The sequence below is a fragment of the Microchirus variegatus genome, assembly GCF_963457635.1.
Source record: "Microchirus variegatus genome assembly, chromosome: 19".
In the NCBI taxonomy this organism is placed as follows: Eukaryota; Metazoa; Chordata; class Actinopteri; order Pleuronectiformes; family Soleidae; genus Microchirus; species Microchirus variegatus.
Window position 1 is genome coordinate 702,725 of NC_139820.1, and position 19,640 is coordinate 722,364.

Sequence of the window (19,640 nt, forward strand, 5' to 3'; positions counted from 1 at the left end):
TTTCAAAATAAAAGTCTCAACTTGCAACTGCACCAGCAGCACTTCCAAAGGTGTTTTGCAGCCTGATCAGACTGTGGACGCCGCCTCTCTCTCTCCTCAGATATCTGTGTAAGCTGTCGGACCAGGAGCTGCGTCAGAGCGCGGCGAGGAACATGGCCGACCTGATGTGGAGCACCGTGAAGGAGCCGCTGGACAGCGCGCTGTGCTTCGACAAGGAGAGCCTGGACCTCGCCTTCAAATACTTCATGTCGCCCACGCTCACCATGAGGCTGGCCGGTCTCAGCCAGATCACGGTGAGGCCGAGGGGGCGGAGCTTCGGGCTCCTCACAGATAACGTTCGGTCGTTTATCGATTATCGCGAGTATTTTCTCACCGTGTGTGTGTGTGTGTGTGTGTTTTTTCAGAATCAGCTCCACACGTTCAATGACGTCTGTAACAACGAGTCCCTGGTGTCTGACACAGAAACGTAAGTGGGATCACATCAGTGCAAAGATAAACATCTGTAAAAAAACATCAGTTTACTGTCCCTGAACGCCTCGCTGTCCCTGAACCTCCCTGAACGCCTCGCTGTCCCTGAACCTCCCTGAACGCCTCACTGTCCCTGAACTCCTCGCTGTCCCTGAACCTCCCTGAACGCCTCGCTGTCCCTGAACGCCTCGCTGTCCCTGAACGCCTCGCTGTCCCTGAACCTCCCTGAACGCCTCACTGTCCCTGAACGTCTCACTGTCCCTGAACGTTTCGCTGTCCCTGAACGCCTCGCTGTTCCTGAACCTCCCTGAACGCCTCACTGTCCCTGAACGTCTCACTGTCCCTGAACGCCTCACTGACCCTGAACGCCTCGCTGTCCCTGAACACCTCGCTGTCCCTGAACGCCTCGCTGTCCCTGAACGCCTCGCTGTCCCTGAATGCCTCACTGTCCCTCAACGTCCCTGAACACCTCGCTGTCCCTGAACGCCTCGCTGTCCCTGAACGTCCCTGAACGTCTCACTGTCCCTGAACGTCCCTGAACGCCTCGCTCTCCTGTTTCCAGGTCCATAGCAAAGGAACTCGCTGATTGGCTGATCCACAACAACGTGGTCGAGCACATTTTTGGACCTAATTTGCACATCGAGGTGAGACCAAGACGACTCTAACGGGCATTTGATTTGACTTTATCTGATCTGAGTGTAGCTAACCTGACGTCTGTGTCTGTGTCTGTGTGTGTGTGTGTGTGTGTGTGTGTGTGTGTGTGTGTGTGTGTGTGTGTGTGTGTGTGTGTGTGTGTTTGTGTGTGTCTCAGATCATTAAACAGTGTCAGGTGATCCTGAACTTCCTGGCTGCAGAAGGCCGACTCAGCACGCAGCATGTGGACTGTATCTGGGCGGCAGCTCAGGTAACACAACACACACACTTTTATGTCGCGTTTTTCCCACAACACACACACTTCCAGCACGTTTAAATACGTTTGTTTCCTCTCTTTGTTTTAGCTGAAACACTGTAGCCGCTACATCCACGACCTTTTCCCTTCGCTCATCAAAAACCTGGACCCGGTGCCTCTGAGACACGTCCTGAACCTGGTGTCAGGTCTGCACCCCAGTGCCCACACAGAGCAGGTAACACACACACAGAGCAGGTAACACAACACACCACACTGTGTGTGAGGTGTTCTCCTCTCATGTCCTCATGTCCTCAGACTCTGTACCTGTCCTCATGTCCTCTGTCCTCATGTCCTCTCTCTGTCTGTCCTCAGACTCTGTACCTGGCGTCCCTGCTCATCAAAGCTCTGTGGAACAACGCTCTCGCAGCCAAAGCTCAACACTCCAAACAAAGCTCCTTTGCTTCACTGCTCAACACCAACATCCCCATGGGCAACAAGAAAGGTCAGTGTGTGTGTCCAACACGAGGCTCACGGCCCACATCCTGCCCGCTATACAACCGTATTTACCCCCGTTGTTGCTGTTGTTTGAAGCCTTTTTAGATTTATTATAACATACTGTGAAGATATGACGGATGTCCGTGTGTCCTCAGGTTCTCCAGCAGCCAGTCCAGACAGCAGCGACAACAGCGACACGCAGCACAGCGGAGGCAGCGACATGGAGATGGACGAGCAGATGATGAGCGGCAACAAGAGGAGCCAGCAGAGGCTGTCAGACACAGAGGTACGGACACACAAACACACAAACACACAAACACACAGCTGCAGCTACAGATAAGGGAAGAATGAGTCAAATATATCACAAAATGTTAAAATGACAACATTTTGTGATGTTTTTGGTTTATTCTACAATTATTTTTAGTAAAATTGCAACCAAAAATATTATAGAATTGCCCAAAAAATATCACAAAATTATGTAATTTTACTAAATATAATTATAGATGTTGTAATTTTTCTAAAATAATATTATAGAATTGCCAAAAAATATCAAAAAATGTTGTAATTCTACAAAAAATATTTGTAGAATAAACCAAATATATCACAAAATGTTGTAATTTTCCAAATAAATATTATAGAATCGCTCAAAAAATCACAAAATGTGGTTTTAGTAAATAGTAATTGTAGAATAAACAAAAATATCACAATGTTGTAATTTCACTAAAAAAATAATTGTAGAATAAACAAACATATCACAAAATGTAATTTTACTTAAATATATTATAAAATTGCCAAAAAAATAACAACATTTTGTAATTTTGTAAATAATAAATGTAGAATAAACAAAAATATCACAATGTTGTAATTTGACAAAAAAAATAGTTGTAGAATAAACAGAAAATATCACAAAATGTTGTAATTTTTACTAAAAAGTATAATAGAATTGCCAACAAAATATCACAAAATGTTGTAATTTCACTCTAAATAATTGTAGTATAAACAAAACATCACAAAATGTTGTATAATTACTTAAAATGGTAGAATAAACAAAAATTTTGTAATTTTAGCAAAAATTGTGGCATAAACAAAAAAAATCCCAAAAATGTTGTGATGTTACTAAAGTGTGTTTTCGTGTGTGTGTGTGTGTGTGTGTGTGTGTGTGCAGGAGTCGATGCAGGGCAGCTCTGATGAGACGGCGAACAGCGTGGAGGAAGGCAGCAGCGGTCCAGGCAGCAGCAGCGGCCGCAGCGAAGCCTCCAGCAACGAGGCGGCGTCCAGCCGGGCCAGCCAGTCGGCCGGGAGCCCCGGCAGCGAGATGCACTCGGACGACATGGCCGACAGCGAGGCCCTGAAGGAGGAGGAGGAGGACGACGACGACGAGGAAGACGACGACGAGGACGACGAAGACGACGACGACGAGGACGACAGGAACCGCTCGGCCGTCGAGGGCGGGCACCAGAAAGAGCCCCGCGAGCACACGGAGTCCAGGAAACGGAAGGCCGGAGAGGCGCTCGGCGAGGGGTCCGGTCAGGGGGCGGGGCCCAGTGGCACAGGGGGCGGGACTAAACCCCAAAAGGCTCTACCCTTCAACCCGGACACTTCCGCCGCCATGGTGACGGCCGCGTCAACGTCTTTAGAGGGTCGCATGAGGATGTTGGACGCGTGTTCGGCGTCGGCGTCCGCTCGGCCCGAGGGGGCGGAGCCACAGCAGGCACAGCAGCAGCAGCAGCAGCAGGTGACCACGGACGTGGGCCCCCAGCAGATGGTGCAGGGGCCTCAGGAGCCGCCCTGTCTGCCGCGGCCCGCGGACTTCCTGGGAGACGCCATGGGCGGCGAGCTCTTCAACTGCAGACGCTTCATTGGTCCTCAGCACCACCATCATCATCATCATCACCACCACCATCATCATCATCATCATCACGACGGGTGAGGCCACTTGCTCCGCCCACTTTCTCAAAGTATACATTTTTTTGTGTTACAAGAAAAGCCTAAACTTAAAATCAGTTGACGTTTCAGTCCACTAGATGGCGCCAAGAGCTCACACTGATCAATGGTTCATGGACCAAACCAGAGCTCGGGTTCATTTAATCACTACAAATTAATAATGACAATAATCCTTAGTTACAACACAAACATGTTGTTATGATACACAGAAATGGTAACATTTACAAAATAACAAAAATTGTGATTTTATGAAAACATTTCTACTGCTGTAACAAAACTGAGCAAGAAAACATCACAAAATGTTGTATTTTTTATCAAAAAAAATTCTAGAATAAACCGAAAATATCACAATTTTGTAATTTTGCCAATTTTTTTATAAAATTGGCAAAAAAAATATCCAAAATATTGTAATTTTACCAAAAATCAGTGTAGAATAGCCAACAATATCACAGAATGTTGTAACATTACCAAATAATTATAGAATGACCAGAAAATATCACACAATGCTGTAATTTTACAAAAAATTATTATAGAATTGCCAAAAAATATACAAAATGTAATTTTACCAAAAGATTATTTGTAGAATAAACAGAAAATATCACATTTCTTTTAATTTTACCAAAATTATTATAGAATCAACAAAAATATCACAAAATGTTGTAATTGTACCAAAAATAATTTGTAGAATAAACAGAAAATATCGCAAACTATTGTAATTTTACCAAACATCAGTGTAGAATAACCAAAAATATCACAGAATGTTGTAATATTACCTACAATTATTATAGAATTGCCAAAAATGATCACACAATGCTGTAATTTTTCCAAACATTATCATAGAATTGCCAAAAAATATCAAAAATGTTGTGATTTTACCAAAAATAATTTGTAGAATGAACAGAAAATATCAAAAAAATGTTTTTCGTAATTTTACCAAAATCTATGTAGAATAAATAATATCACAGAATGTTGTCATATTACCTAAAATTATTATAGAATTGCCAAAAAAAATATATAAAAAAGTTGGAATTTTTACAAAAATAATTTTGTTGAATTACCAGAAATCACAAAAGTTGCTCATGTTACCTGTAGACACTGTAAACATTAAATTCCCCTCTGTCTGTCTGTCAGTGCGATGGTGGAGGACATGCTGAGCGCAGACGACGTTAGCTGCAGCAGCTCGCAGGTCAGCGCTAAGTCGGAGAAGAACATGGCCGACTTTGACGGGGAGGAGTCGGGCTGCGAGGAGGAGCTGGTCCAGATCAACTCCCACGCCGAGCTCAGCTCCCACCTGCAGCAGCACCTCCCCAACCTGGCCTCCATCTACCACGAGCACCTAGTGCAAGGTAAGCCGCCCACATTTGTGTCGAATATCACCGTATACGGGCCTTAAGTTAGCTTCATGCTAACGTCGTGCTGTGTGTGTGTGTTCACGTGTTGCAGGTCCAGCTGTGCATAAGCACCAGTACTCCAGCGGCCACGCAGTGACCGACATCAACCTGGACAACGTTTGTAAGAAGGGCAACACTCTGCTGTGGGACCTGGTGCAGGACGAGGACGCGGTACGTGTCTCCGTCTCCTCTGTGAAGGTTCTCAGTCCTGGTCCTGGTCAAGGTCCTGGTCCTGGTCCTGGTCCAGGTCCAGGTACTGGTCCTGGTCCTGGTCCTCTTCTGTTGTTCTGTATCATAACACTTTATCCTCCACACGAGGGTCGCGAAAGTGCTATTTAGTCCATAAAATGTTAGGAAATGTTGATCTGGAACTGACGATCTTCTCAAACCAAAACAAAAGCTAAGACTTTTATTTTGAAAACACTAGGATTGCGTTTTAGTGTGACGGAATAGCCAAGACTTTTATTTTGAAAACTCAAGGGTTGTGTTTTAGTGTGGACGAATAGCTAAGACTTTTATTTTGAAAACACTAGGGTTGTGTTTTAGTGTGAAGGAATAGCCAAGACTTTTATTTTGAAAACTCTAGGGTTATGTTTTAGTGTGGAGGAATAGCTAAGACTTTTATTTTGAAAACTCTAGGGTTGCGTTTTGGTGTGGAGGAATAGCCAAGACTTTTATTTTGAAAACCTTAGGGTTGTGTTTTGCTGTGGAGGAATAGCTGAGACTTTTATTTTGAAAACTCCAGGGTTATCTTTCAGCGTGGAGGTATAGCTAAGACTTTTATTTTGAAGACTCTAGTGTTACGTTTTAGTGTGGGGGAATAGCCAAGACTTTTATTTTGAAAACTCCCAGGGTCTCATTTAGTGTGGAGGAATAGCTAAGACTTTTATTTTGAAAACTCCCAGGGTCTCATTTAGTGTGGAGGAATAGCCAAAACTTTTATTTTGAAAACTCCCAGGGTCTCATTTAGTGTGGAGGAATAGCCAAGACTTTTATTTTGAAAACTCCCAGGTTCTTATTTAGTGTGGAGGAATAGCCAAGACTTTTATTTTGAAAACTCCCAGGGTCTCATTTAGTGTGGAGGAATAGCCAAGACTTTTATTTTGAAAACTCCCAGGGTCTCATTTAGTGTGGAGGAATAGCTAAGACTAATTTTGAAGACTCTAGTGTTCCTTTTTTTATTCTGAAGGAATAGAAACAGAGACTTTTATTTTGAAAAACATGCTCATCTGGTGTCTTCAGATCCATCTGTCTGAGGGTTTGATAAACGAGGCGGAGAAGCTCCTGTGTTCACTCGTCTGCTGGTTCACTGACAGACAGATACGAATGCGCTTCATCGAGGGTTGCCTCGACAACCTGGCTCACCACAGGTAACACTCGTCTTTTATCATCATTCTTCTTCTTCTTCTTTCTTTCTTTTTCTTTCTTTAAACCACGTTTTTTCTCGTCCGCCCTCAGGTCCGTCGTGGTCTCTCTACGACTGCTCCCAAAACTTTTCGGCACTTTTCAGCAGTTTGGATCCAGTTACGACACTCACTGGATCACCATGTGAGTCACGTCTCTGATTTGGCGTTTAACGCAGTTTTGTCCACTTTCTCTTGCGTCAAAAACACCATATTTCGCCCCGATGGAACCTGACTTCTGGGGGCGCTATAGAGCCCATTCCAATATCGCTATATTTTTCACCGACCCGACCTCTGTGCCAAATGTCACGTGTTTTTATTCACGTTAGCCTCCTCAAAAAAGAGCGCAATGTCGGAGAAAAATAATAATATCAACAGAATTACCTTTTAGTGTGTAGGAATAGAAACCAAGACTTTTATTTTGAAAACTCTAGGGTTGCGTTTTAGTGTGAAGGAATAAGTTGAGACTTTATTTTGAAAACTAGAAGGTTATCTTTTAGTGTGGAGGAATAGCTAAGACTTTTATTTTGAAAACTCTAGGGTTGCGTTTGAGTGTGAAGGAATAGCCAAGACTTTTATTTTGAAAACTCTGGTGTTATGTTTTAGTGTGGAGGAATAGCTAAGACTTTTATTTTGAAAACGCTGGCGTTATGTTTTAGTGTGGAGGAATATCTAAGATTTATTTTAAAAATTCTAGTGTTACATTTTATTCTGGACGGATAGAAACTAGGACTTTTATTTTGAAAACTCTTGGGGTTATCTTTTAGTGTGGAGAAATAGAGACTTAGACTTTTATTCTGAAAACCTAGGGTTATCTTTTAGTGTGGATAAAAGCAAAGGCTTTTATTATGAAAAATGTGGGGTTACGTTTTAGTGTGGACTAATAGTTACTAGGACTTTTATTTTGAAAACTCCAGGGTTATCTTTTAGTGTGGAGAAAAGCAAAGGCTTATTTTATGAAAAATGTAGGGTTACGTTTTAGTGTGGACGAATAGAAACTGGGACTTTTATTTTGAAAACTCTAGTTTTACATTTTAGTGTGGACGAATAGAAACTGGGACTTTTATTTTGAAAACTCTAGTTTTACATTTTAGTGTGGATGAATAGAAACTGGGACTTTTATTTTGAAAACTCTAGGGTTATATTTTAGTGTGGAGGAATAGAAACTGGGACTTTTATTTTGAAAACTCTAGGGTTATATTTTAGTGTGGAGGAATACAAACCAAGACTTTTATTTTGAAAACCCTAGGGTTATGTTTTAGTGTGGGGGAATAGAAACTGGGACTTTTATTTTGAAAACTCTAGTTTTACATTTTAGTGTGGAGGATTAGCTTAGAGAGTTTTATTTTGAAAACTCTAGGGTTATATTTTAGTGTGGAGGAATACAAACCAAGACTTTTATTTTGAAAACTCTAGGGTTATGTTCTAGTGTGGGGGAATAGAAACCAAGACTTTTATTTTGAAAACTCTAATGTTACGTTTTAGTGTGGAGGATTAGCTTAGAGAGTTTTATTCACCTTAGCCTCCTCAAAAATTAGCGCAAGGTTCGTCACACATTTGATCAAATTTGGTCAAAATTCCCTGAACTTGACTCGTGTGTGTGTGTGTCAGGTGGGCGGAGAAAGAGCTGCACATGATGAAACTGTTCTTCGACAACCTGCAGCACTACATCCACCAGGTCCGCGAGCAGCAGCACAAGTTTGCACTGTGAGTGTTTCTGCTTCCACATGCAGCTTCCTCTGTTTGTCTGTTAGCTTAATGCTAACAGTGTAAATGTTGTTGTTGTTGCTGCAGGTACAGTCACAGCGCCGAGGTCCAGGTGCGGCTGCAGTTCCTCACCTGCGTCTTCTCCACGCTGGGATCTCCAGATCATTTCAGTGAGATCCAAATTCAACCTGGACGATTTATTTTGTAGTTTTAAGGGAACCCTGATTTTTTTTTTTAACTTCCTGTGTCCCCGTCTGTCAGGACTGAGTCTGGAGCAGGTGGACATCCTGTGGCACTGTCTGGTGGAGGACGCCGAGTGCTACGACGACGCGCTGCACTGGTTCCTCAACCAGGTCCGCAGTAAGGACCAGCACGCCATGGGCATGGAGACCTACAAACACCTGTTCCTGGAGAAGGTGAGGACCAGGACATACGTTTGAGACTTTTATTGTGAAAACACTATTGTTACGTTTCAGTGTGGAGGAAAAGCAAAGGCTTTTATTTTGAAAACGCTAGGGTTATCTTTTAGTGTGGAGGTGTAGAAACTAAGACCTTTATTTTGAAAACTGTAGGGTTATCTTTAAGTGTGGAGGAACATAGAGTAGGACTTTTATTTTGAAAACTCTTGGGTTATGATTTAGCGTGGAGGAATAGCTAAGACTTTTATTTTGAAAATAGGTTAAATAAATGAGTGTGGCGGAATAGCTTAGACTTTTATTTTGAAAATAGGGTTGTGTTTTTGTGTGAAGGAATAGCTAAGACTTTTATTTTGAAAATAGGTTAAAAAAAATGTGTGTGGCGGAATAGCTAAGTCTTTTATTTTGAAAACTCTGGGGTTATGTTTTAGTGTGGAGGAATAGCAAAGACTTATTTTGAAAACTCTAGGGTTGCGTTTTAGTGTGAAGGAATAGCTATGACTTTTATTTTGAAAATAGGTAATTTTTTAGTTTGAAGGAATAGCTAAGACTTTTATTTTGAAAACTCTTGGTTGTGTTTTAGTGTGAAGGAAAAGCTATGACTTATTTTGAAAATAGGTAAAAAATAATTAGTGTGGAGGAATAGCTAAGACTTTTATTTTATAAACTCTTGGGTTGTGTTTTAGTGTGAAGGAATAGCTAAGACTTTTATTTTGAAAACTAGTGTTATCTTTGAGGAATAGTGAAGACTTTTATTTTGAGAACTCTAGGGTTATGTTTTAGTCTGGAGAATGGCTAAGACTTTTATTTTGAAAACTAGGGTTATGTTTTATTGTGGAGGAATGGCCAAGACTTTTATTTTGAAAACCCTTGGGCTGTGTTTTAGCGTGGAGGAATAGCTAAGACTTTTATTTTGAAAACTAGTGTTATCTTTGAGGAAAAGTGAAGACTTTTATTTTGAAAACTCATAGGCTGTGTTTTTAAGTACATAAAACTGAAACTTATTTTGAAACCCCCAGGGTTATCTTTTGGTGTGGAGGAACATAAAGTCAGACTTTTATTTTGAAAACTCCAGGTTTATCTTTTGGTGTGGAGAAACATAAAGTCAGACTTTTATTGTGAAACCTCCAGGGTTATCTTTCAGTGTGGAGGAAGATAAAGTCTTTTATTGTGAAACCTCTGTGCAGATGCCTCAGCTGAAGCCTGAGACCATCAGCATGACGGGTCTGAACCTGTTCCAACATCTGTGTAATCTGGCCCGTCTCGCCACCAGCGCCCTGGACAACGCCTCCAGCTGTGAGGTGCGCAAACCCTGCATTTATTTTTAACAAAATAAAGCGCACAGACGCGTCGTGTCGTCGTCAGGTTAATCCTCTGGTGTTTCTTCTTCTTCTTCTTCTTCTTCTCTAGCTCTGTGGGATGGACCAGCTGTGGGGAATCGCTCTGAGAGCACAGTCTGCTGACATCAGCCGCGCCGCCATCCAGTACATCAACTCCTACTACATCAACGGTCAGTGGAATAGAAGACTTTTATTCTGAAAACTCCTGCATTGTGTTTTAGTGGGGAGGAATAGCTAGGACTTTTATTTTGAAAACTCCAGGGTTTAGTGTAGCCGAATAGTGAATACTTTTGTTTTGGAAACTCTAGGGTTACCTTTTAGTGTGGCATAATAGTTAAGACTTTTATTTTGAAAACTCTAGGGCTACCTTTTAGTGTGGCGGAATAGCTAAGACTTTTATTTTGAAGACTCTAGAGTTATGTTTTCGTGTGGAGGAATAGAAACTAAGACTTTTATTTTGGAAACTCTAGGGTTACCTTTTAGTGTGGAGGTATAACTAAGACTTTTATTTTGAAAACTCTAGGGTTACCTTTTAGTGTGGAGGTATAACTAAGACTTTTATTTTGAAAACTCAAGGGTTACCTTTTAGTGTGGAGTAATAGCTAAGACTTTTATTTTGTAAACTCTAGGGTTACCTTTTAGTGTGGAGGAATAGCTAAGACTTTTATTTTGTAAACTCAAGGGTTACCTTTTAGTGTGGAGTAATAGCTAAGACTTTTATTTTGTAAACTCAAGGGTTACCTTTTAGTGTGGAGTACAAGCCAAGACTTTTATTTTGGAAACTCTAGGGTTACCTTTTAGTGTGGAGGAAAAGCTAAGACTTTTATTTTGAAAACTCAAGGGCTACCTTTTAGTGTGGAGGATAAGCCAAGACTTTTATTTTGGAAACTCGAGGGTAATGTTTAAGTGTGGAGAAAAAACCTAAGGCTTTTATTTTGCAAACTCTAGGGTTACCTTTTAGCATGGCGCAATAGTTAAGACTTTTATTTTGGAGACTCTTGGGTTACGTTTTAGTGTGGAGGAATAGAAGCTAGGACTTTTATTCATCTGTCTTCTTCTTCCTGTTTGGACTCTTCATTTGTCTTCTTCTTCCTGTTTGGACTCTTCATTTGTCTTCTTCTTCCTGTTTGGACGTCCTCAGCGGGGAAGACAGGTCTGGAGAAGGAGCAGGAGTTTATCCGTAAGTGTATGGAGAGTCTTCTGATGGCGTCGGCTAACCTGGACAAAGACGCTCACTCCAGTCTGACCAGCATCGAGAGAGGGCTGCTGATGCTCAAGACCCACCTGGAGGCCTTCAGGCGCAGGTACACGCACAAGACTTTTATTTTGAAAACTCTGGGCTTATGTTGTAGTGTGGATGTAGAGAAACTGAAACTTTTATTTTGAAAACTGCAGGGTTATGTGTTAGCGTGGATGTAGAGAAACTGAAACTTTTATTTTGAAAACTCTGGGGTTGTGTTTTAGTGTGGATGAACAGAAATTGAGACTTATTTTGAAAACTTCAAGGTTGCGTTTTAGTGTAGATGTACACTAGATGTAGAGAAACTGAAACTTTTATTGTGAAAACTGGGGTTGTGTTTTAGCGTGGATGAACTATAAAATACTTTTATTCTGAAAACTGCAGGGTTATGTTTTTGCATGGACGTAGAGACACAACATTTTATTTAGAAATTTAGAAATTATTTTGATGTAGAGAAACTGAAACTTTTATTGTGAAAATTTGAAGGTTGTAGTGTAGATGAACAAAAAAAATTGACTTTTATTTTGAAAACTGCAGGGTTGTGTTTTAGCGTGGATGAACAAAAAAAGACTTATTTTGAAAACTGCTGGGTTGCGTTTTAGCGTGTATGGAGAGAAACTGAATCTTTTATTTTGAAAACTGCAGGGTTATGTTTTAGTGTGGATCTAGAGAAACTGAAACTTTCATTTTGAAAACTTGAAGGTTGCGTTTTAGTGTAGATGAACAAAAAATGGACTTTTATTTTGAAAACTGCAGGATTGTGTTTTAGCCTGGATGTAGAGAAACTTTTATTTTGAAAACTTGTCTTTCCCGTTGTGCGTCAGGTTCGCCTATCACCTGCGTCAGTGGCAGATCGAGGGCACGGGGATCAGCAGCCACCTGAAGGCGCTGAGCGACAAACAGTCGCTGCCGCTCAGGATCGTGTGTCAACCCGCCGGACTCCCCGACAAGGTGAGGGTTACGCGTTTAACGCCGAATTATCTGTGAAAAACTGCAGGGGGCAGCGTGCTTCAGCACGGACGAAGAGAAAATTAGACTCTTATTTTGAAAACTCGGATTTGTTTGTTTGTCGTCGTAGATGACGATCGAGATGTATCCCAGCGACCAGGTGGCCGACCTGAGAGCCGAGGTCACTCACTGGTACGAGAACCTTCAGAAGGAGCAGATGAACCAACAGGCTCAGCTGCAGGAGTTTGGCCAGAGCAGCCGGCAGCCTGGAGACTTCCCTGGTAATGAGACACCACTATGTTATGACACTGTTATGTTTTAGTGTGAAAGAATAGTGAAGACTTTTATTTTGAAAACTCTAGGGTTATCTTTTAGTGTGAAGACTTTTATTTTGAAAACTCAAGGGTTATCTTTTAGTGTGAAGACTTTTATTTTGAAAACTCTAGGGTTATCTTTTAGTGTGAAGACTTTTATTTTGAAAACTCAAGGGTTATCTTTAAGTGTGAAGGGATACTGAAGACTTTTATTTTGAAAACTCAAGGGTTATCTTTTAGTGTGAAGGAATACTGAAGACTTTTATTTTGAAAACTCTAGGGTTATCTTTTCGTGTGAAGGAATAGTGAAGACTTTTATTTTGAAAACTGTAGGATTACGTTTTAGTGTGGAGGAATAGTAAAGACTTTTTTTTTTGAAAACGTCACAGTTATTTTTTCGTGTGAAGGAATACTGAAGACTTTTATTTTGAAAACTCCGGGGTTATATTTTCGTGTGAAGGAATACTGAAGACTTTTATTTTGAAAACTCCGGGGTTATATTTTCGTGTGAAGGAATACTGAAGACTGTTATTTTGAAAACTCCAGTGTTATATTTTCTTGTGAAGGAATAATGAAGACTTTTATTTTGAAAACTGCAGGAGGTTTGATGGGACCGGTCAGGATGATCTCCTCGGGCCATGAACTCACCACGGACTACGACGAGAAGACGCTGCACGAGCTGGGCTTCAAAGACATGCAGGTAACCAGCTGGTCTTCGTTCTGCTGTAAACTCACTCACTCGCTCTGCCACACCAAAGTCCTCAGGGAAAACCAGTGGTTTTAACATCGCAGCACACAGGAAGTGCTCAGGAGCTTTACCATCATATCATCGTTCCTCAGATGGTGTTCGTGTCCCTCGGAGCTCCGCGCAGGGAGAGGAAGGGGGAGGGCATCCAGCTGCCGGCCTCCTGTCTGCCCCCCCCTCAGAAGGAGCACATCCCCATGCTGCTGCTCCTGCAGGAGCCTCACCTCACCACGCTCTTCGACCTCCTGGAGATGCTGGCCTGCTTCAAACCGCCCAGCCCCGCCACCGAGAAGGTCCAAGAGAGTCCCGAGGTGAGCCGCCATGACGACGACGACGACGCTGCTGCAGATTAACTGTGATCATGAGTGCTTTATGTGACATAATCTCATGTTTAATCCAGAGTGCACGGTGTGAGGAGCTGCACCTCCACGCTGAGAATCTGTCCCGTCGGGTTTGGGAGCTGCTCATGCTCCTGCCCACGTGTCCCAAGATGCTCCAGGCCTTCCAGAACATCTCCGACGACACGGTCGGTCACCTGGATTATTTATATTCTCGTTTACAAGTGAAGCTTGGAATATTTACAATTTTGTGTGTCTGTGTGTGTGTGTGTAGACCGGCGAGGGTCTCTGCTGGAAGGAGCTTCTGAGGATCAAAAGTCCACACAAGCTTCTTTACGCTCTGGAGATCATCGAAGCTCTGGGTAAACCCAACAGACGCATCCACAGAGAGTCCACGGTAAGAGACGCTCTTTAAAGCTCCGCTCAGTAAGTTCACAAAGCATCTCCACTCCTTCCTGTTTCCCTTTGGCTCTAAACTCCGCCCCCAAATTTTTTGTCGCACTTTTTTTTTTTATTGTGACATTTTTTTGGTCATATTTGTCATATTTTTGTAACTTGCGACATTTAGTCGTTGTTTTTAAATGAACTCTGTCGTCCCTTTTTGTTATTTTTGTAACTTTGGTAATGTAAATAACTTGACTTCAGTTTACACATAAGTACTCGTTTTATTTACGTGACGCTATTTTGTATCATTCAGTAATTTCTTTTGTTGAAAATGTCCTATTTATTTTTAAAAAAGGTAGCTTGTTGTGTTTTTTCTTTGCAATTTTACAATGTGTTTGTTTTTTTCATATATTTTGCTAAAACACAAAAAATTTAGAAGGGAAATTTTGTAATTTTTTGTCGATATTACATTTCGTTAAAAACTTTGGTAATGTAAATTTGTTTTAGAAACATAAGTAATCATGTGTTTTGGTCTTGTAAATAATGTTTTTGGCTAACTTTTGTAATTGTTTTTTGTTATTTTGCACATTTTACAGTATATTTTGTAACATCAGTTGGAGACGACGTTGACAGATGTGTGTGTCTTTTCCTGTGTGTGTGTGACACTGCTGGTGTTTGCAGGGCAGCTACAGTGACCTGTATCCAGACTCTGACGACTCCAGTGAGGACCAGATAGAAAACAGCAAGAACACCTGGAGCTGCAAGGTAGAAAGAAAAGCAGCAGCGGCGGCAGCGTCAGATATCACTGACACAAGAATAATGTTTTTGTTTAGTTGACACGGACGTTTTGTTTGTGTGTGTTTGTGGTCAGTTTGTGTCGTCTGGAGGTCTGCAGCTGCTCCTGGAGATCTTCAACTCGGGGATCCTGGAGCCCAAAGACCAGGAGTCCTGGACTGTGGTGAGACTCCTTCACCTGCTTGGTGCTTCTTTGTCTGTGAAGTCTGTCGTTGTCTGTTGTCGTTGTTGTTGTTGATGTTGACGAGCCTTCCTCGTGTCTGCAGTGGCTGCTGGACTGCCTGGCCTGCCTGCTGAAGCTCATCTGCCAGTTTGCCGTGGACCCCGCAGACCTGGACCTGGCCTACCACGACGTCTTCTCGTGGTCTGGCCTCGCCGACAGCCAGAGGAAGCGGGCGTGGCCGGGCAAATCCCGCAAGTCCACAGTGGATCACGGGAAGGGCCTGCACATCCCTCGGCTGACCGAGGTAAACGCAGAGGACGACGCCGAAGCTCTCGTCTTTGTCTTTGTGATCTGATCGTCTCTGATCTGATCTGATCGTCTGATGGTTTCTCTGTCCGCAGGTTTTCCTCGGCCTCGTCCAGAGCACCAGCCTCATCCAGCGCTTGATCAACGTGGCCTATACCTACGACAACCTCGCACACAGGTCGGTAAAAGACACCAATTGTAGGACCTTCTGAATGCAATGTTCTGTGGGAACACCTTAAGAGAACTTGGACTTGAAGAAGAACCAAGTCCAGGACTTGAGAACGTAACCGTTCCCCTGAAAGCCATTTGTTGGGGAACACCTTAAGGGAGTTTAGATTTGGTGCAAACGTTCACTTGGACTCAAAAGACAATCTAGTCCAGAGTAGGAACTGGGATTGAAATGGTCCAAGGTCACTGTGACCTTCCAGAGCCTTTGTTTGACCTCCTCAACACGAGGTTTGGCACAAGGTTTGAGGAAACCCCTGGAAGGAAGAATTTGTGGTCGGTAAAAGATGCAAATTCTACATAAAAATGGTACGACCTTGTTTTTTAAACACCCGCAATCTGTGTTTTGTGTTTGCTTCGCAGAGTTCTGAAGGCTCAGTCTGACCACAGGTCTCGACACGAAGGTGAGGAACTCTCCTTTCAAACATGCAAACATCGACATATTTCAAAGTATTCCAAACTCACGATTGAACCTTTGACCTTTGACCTGCAGTGACTCACTACTCCATGTGGCTGCTGGTGAGCTGGGCTCACTGCTCGTCCACGGTCAAGTCCAGTCTGGCCGACAGCGATCACCTCCACGACTGGCTGAAGAAACTCACGCTGCTGGTGCCCGAGGTGATGATGACGTTTCCCTCTGAGGAACTTGACGCTCTGCTTTGTCATCGCAATGTCACGAGTGTGAACTTGTTGTTGTTGTTGTTGTCGTCGACAGCCGGCCGTGAGACACGAGGCGTGTAACGGCCTCTACAAGCTATCGCTGTCGGGTTTGGAGGGCGGAGAATCCATCAACAGGTCCTTCCTGCTGCTCGCCGCCTCCACGCTGCTCAAGTTCCTGCCGGACGCACAGGCTCTCAAACCGTTGAGGGTGGGTCTCACACACGCACACACACACACCTTACCCTAACCTTAACCTAAATCTTATTGTAACTAGCGGTGTCACGATCTAGATTGCAAATAGACGCGTCAGAGGAGTTTGTAGCCATTGTAGCATGACTACATGTTAGCTCCTCCCACTAACCTGGAGAAAATGTCCCCACTTCTTGAAAATGTCTTCACTTTCAGAAAATGTCCCCACTTTTTGAAAATGTCCTCACCTCCTAAAAGTATCCTCGCTTTCTGAAAATTTACAAATTTTTTGAAAATTTACCAATTTTTTGAAAATTTACCAATTTTTTGAAAATTTACCAATTTTTTGAAAATTTACCAATTATCTGAAAATGTACAAATTTTCTGAAAATGTGACATTTTTTTGGAAAATTTACCAATTTTCTGAAAATGTCTTCACTTTCTGAAATGTCCCCACTTTTTTGAAAATTTCCCTCTTCCTGAAAATGTCCCCATTTTCTGAAAATGTCCTCACCTCCTTAAAGTATCCTCGCTTTCTGAAAATGTCCCCATTTTCTTAAAATATCTTCGCTTTCTGAAAATGTCTTCACTTCCTGAAAATGTCCCAATTTTTGTGAAAATGTCCCAATTTTGTGAAAATGTCCCAATTTCCTGAAAATGTCTTCACTTTTTGAAAATTTCCCGCTTCCTGAAAATGTCCCCATTTTCTGAAAATATCTTTGCTTTCTGAAAATGTCCCTTTTCCCTTTTTAAAGTTGACGTTGTCGTCGTTGTTGTTGTTGTTGTGGTCTTTTGTCAGGTGGAGGACTTTGAAGAGGAGCCTCTGCTGAGGACGGGCTGTAAGGAATATTTCTGGCTGTTGTGTAAACTCATCGACAACATCCACGTCAAAGACGCCAGCCAGGTGAGAACCTCTGACGGATGTGTTATTGGCTGCTTGTTGTTGTCGTGTTGTTGTTGTTGTCTTTCTTTGAGCTGTTGCTAGCGTTGGTCTGTTTGAACTCACAGAAGGTCTCTCCCTCTCTGTCGCTGGCCGGCTCGATGCAGACCACGCTGCTGGACCTGGACGCTCTGGCTCGACATCTCGCCGACTGCATCAGGAGGTCAGACGTGTTCCTCGTTGGGTCGTTGGGTCGTTGGGTTGTTGGGTTGTTGGGTTGTTGGGTCGTTGGGTGGTTGGGTCGTTGGATTGTTGGGTCGTTGGGTGGTTGGGTCGTTGGGTTGTTGGGTCGTTGGGTGGTTGGGTCGTTGGATTGTTGGGTTGGGTCGTTGGATTGTTGGGTTGGGTCGTTGGGTCGTTGGGTTGTTGGTCCGTTTCTGTCCGTTGTGAACACGGTATCTCCAGAACGTGGTCAAAGGAAGGTCTTCAAATTTGGTAGTTTGGTCTTGTCCAGTCCAGGACCTTCTGAAACACTTCTGAATGCAATCTCTGTGGGAACACCTTCAGAGAACTTCAGTTGAAATATGGTGTAAATGTTCACTTGGACTCAAAGAGAAACTAGTCAATTGTAAAATGGTCCAAGGCCTTTGTTTGACCTCCTCAACACGAGCTATGGCACAAACATTGACTTGAACTTGACCTCCTGAACGTCATTTGTGGAAATTTGGTTCAAACGTTTACTTGGCTTTGAAGAAGAACCAAGTCCAGGAGTTAAGAACGTAACCGTTCCCCTGAAAGCCATTTGTTGGGGAACACCTTGAGGGAATTTAAATTTGGTATAAACATTCAATTGGGCTCAAGGACGAACTAGACGAGTCCAGGAACTGAGATGTAAATGGTCCAAGTGACCTTCTCAAACATCTTCTTCTTCATCGTCCTCCAGCCGCGAGATCCTGGACCAGCAGGACGGCGCCATCGAGGACGACGGGCTGACCGGCCTCCTTCGCCTCGCCACCAGCGTCCTCAAGCACAAGCCGCCCTTCAAGTTCTCCCGCGAGGGCCAGGAGTTCCTGCGCGACGTCCACAACCTCCTCTTCCTCTTGCCCAGCCTCGCCGACCGCGCGCAGCCCAAGTGCAAGTCCCACGCGGCACGGGCGGCCGCCTACGACCTGCTGGTGGAGACGGTGAAGGGCTCGGTGGAGAACTACCGCCTCCTCCACAACTGCGTCATGTCGCAGCACATGCAGAGTAAGAGCGACGCGGGAACCAAAACCCGTCCATGACGAGGTCGTGCGTAGGTTTTACCCGGTTATTTATTCGTATTTGTGTCGCCGCAGCCTCTCACGCCCCGTACAAGTGGGACTACTGGCCCCACGACGACGTCCGCGCCGAGTGTCGCTTCGTGGGCCTGACCAACCTGGGCGCCACGTGTTACCTGGCGTCCACCATCCAGCAGCTCTACATGATCCCCGAGGCTCGCCAGGCCGTCTTCACGGCGAAGGTCAGTGTCGGTGATCCTGAGGAGACAGAAACATGAGTTAAATGTTTGTTTGTAGAGTCTCATCATGTGTGTGTGTGTTTTAGTACGCTGAGGACATCAAACATAAGACCACGCTGCTGGAGCTGCAGAAGATGTTCACGTACCTCATGGTGAGTTCATGTTTTAACTTTATGAACCAAAACAGCGTCTTAAATTTGAATATTTTCATGTTTCTGTCATTTTTCAGCTTCTTAAATGTGAATATTTTCACGTTTTCGTCATTTTTCAGCTTCTTAAATGTGAATATTTTCACGTTTCTGTCATTTTTCAGCTTCTTAAACGTGAATATTTTCACGTTTCTGTCATTTTTCAGCTTCTTAAACGTGAATATTTTCACAATTTCGTCATTTTTCAGCTTCTTAAATGTGAATATTTTCACGTTTCTGTCATTTTTCAGTTTCTTAAATGTGAATATTTTCATGTTTCTGTCATTTTTCAACTTCTTAAATGTGAATATTTTCACGTTTCCGTCATTTTTCAGCTTCTTAAATGTGAATATTTTCACGTTTTTGTCATTTTTCAGCTTCTTAAATGTGAATATTTTCACGTTTCTGTCATTTTTCAGCTTCTTAAACGTGAATATTTTCACGTTTCTGTCATTTTTCAGCTTCTTAAACGTGAATATTTTCACAATTTCGTCATTTTTCAGCTTCTTAAATGTGAATATTTTCACGTTTCTGTCATTTTTCAGTTTCTTAAATGTGAATATTTTCATGTTTCTGTCATTTTTCAACTTCTTAAATGTGAATATATTCACGTTTCCGTCATTTTTCAGCCTCTTAAATGTGAATATTTTCATGTTTCTTTCTAAAAACAAAGATTATTCTTATCATAATAATTATTGTATTATTGTTGTCTAC

At 42.8% G+C, this 19,640-nt stretch overlaps 1 protein-coding gene across 1 annotated transcript in view; it reads left to right on the forward strand.

The window, feature by feature from the left end:
- Positions 1-19,640, forward strand: part of usp34 (ubiquitin specific peptidase 34) — a gene marked incomplete at its 5' end in the record, with an annotated part of 53,464 nt that overhangs the window by 8,214 nt on the left and 25,610 nt on the right. Inside the window, 36 exons of the mRNA XM_083905558.1 lie at positions 101-293; positions 405-466; positions 1,031-1,112; positions 1,280-1,372; positions 1,467-1,592; positions 1,730-1,859; positions 2,008-2,138; positions 3,018-3,778; positions 4,928-5,142; positions 5,240-5,358; positions 6,430-6,557; positions 6,646-6,735; positions 8,202-8,297; positions 8,385-8,467; positions 8,559-8,713; positions 9,901-10,014; positions 10,124-10,223; positions 11,195-11,357; positions 12,118-12,244; positions 12,372-12,522; positions 13,155-13,255; positions 13,396-13,611; positions 13,701-13,826; positions 13,913-14,035; positions 14,704-14,787; positions 14,894-14,980; positions 15,084-15,284; positions 15,382-15,464; positions 15,875-15,915; positions 16,005-16,129; positions 16,227-16,379; positions 17,160-17,264; positions 17,369-17,463; positions 18,184-18,488; positions 18,578-18,741; positions 18,825-18,890. Of these exons, the coding sequence (XP_083761684.1) occupies positions 101-293; positions 405-466; positions 1,031-1,112; positions 1,280-1,372; positions 1,467-1,592; positions 1,730-1,859; positions 2,008-2,138; positions 3,018-3,778; positions 4,928-5,142; positions 5,240-5,358; positions 6,430-6,557; positions 6,646-6,735; positions 8,202-8,297; positions 8,385-8,467; positions 8,559-8,713; positions 9,901-10,014; positions 10,124-10,223; positions 11,195-11,357; positions 12,118-12,244; positions 12,372-12,522; positions 13,155-13,255; positions 13,396-13,611; positions 13,701-13,826; positions 13,913-14,035; positions 14,704-14,787; positions 14,894-14,980; positions 15,084-15,284; positions 15,382-15,464; positions 15,875-15,915; positions 16,005-16,129; positions 16,227-16,379; positions 17,160-17,264; positions 17,369-17,463; positions 18,184-18,488; positions 18,578-18,741; positions 18,825-18,890 (5,194 nt within the window). The remainder of the gene's footprint in view (positions 1-100; positions 294-404; positions 467-1,030; positions 1,113-1,279; positions 1,373-1,466; positions 1,593-1,729; positions 1,860-2,007; positions 2,139-3,017; positions 3,779-4,927; positions 5,143-5,239; positions 5,359-6,429; positions 6,558-6,645; positions 6,736-8,201; positions 8,298-8,384; positions 8,468-8,558; positions 8,714-9,900; positions 10,015-10,123; positions 10,224-11,194; positions 11,358-12,117; positions 12,245-12,371; positions 12,523-13,154; positions 13,256-13,395; positions 13,612-13,700; positions 13,827-13,912; positions 14,036-14,703; positions 14,788-14,893; positions 14,981-15,083; positions 15,285-15,381; positions 15,465-15,874; positions 15,916-16,004; positions 16,130-16,226; positions 16,380-17,159; positions 17,265-17,368; positions 17,464-18,183; positions 18,489-18,577; positions 18,742-18,824; positions 18,891-19,640) is intronic.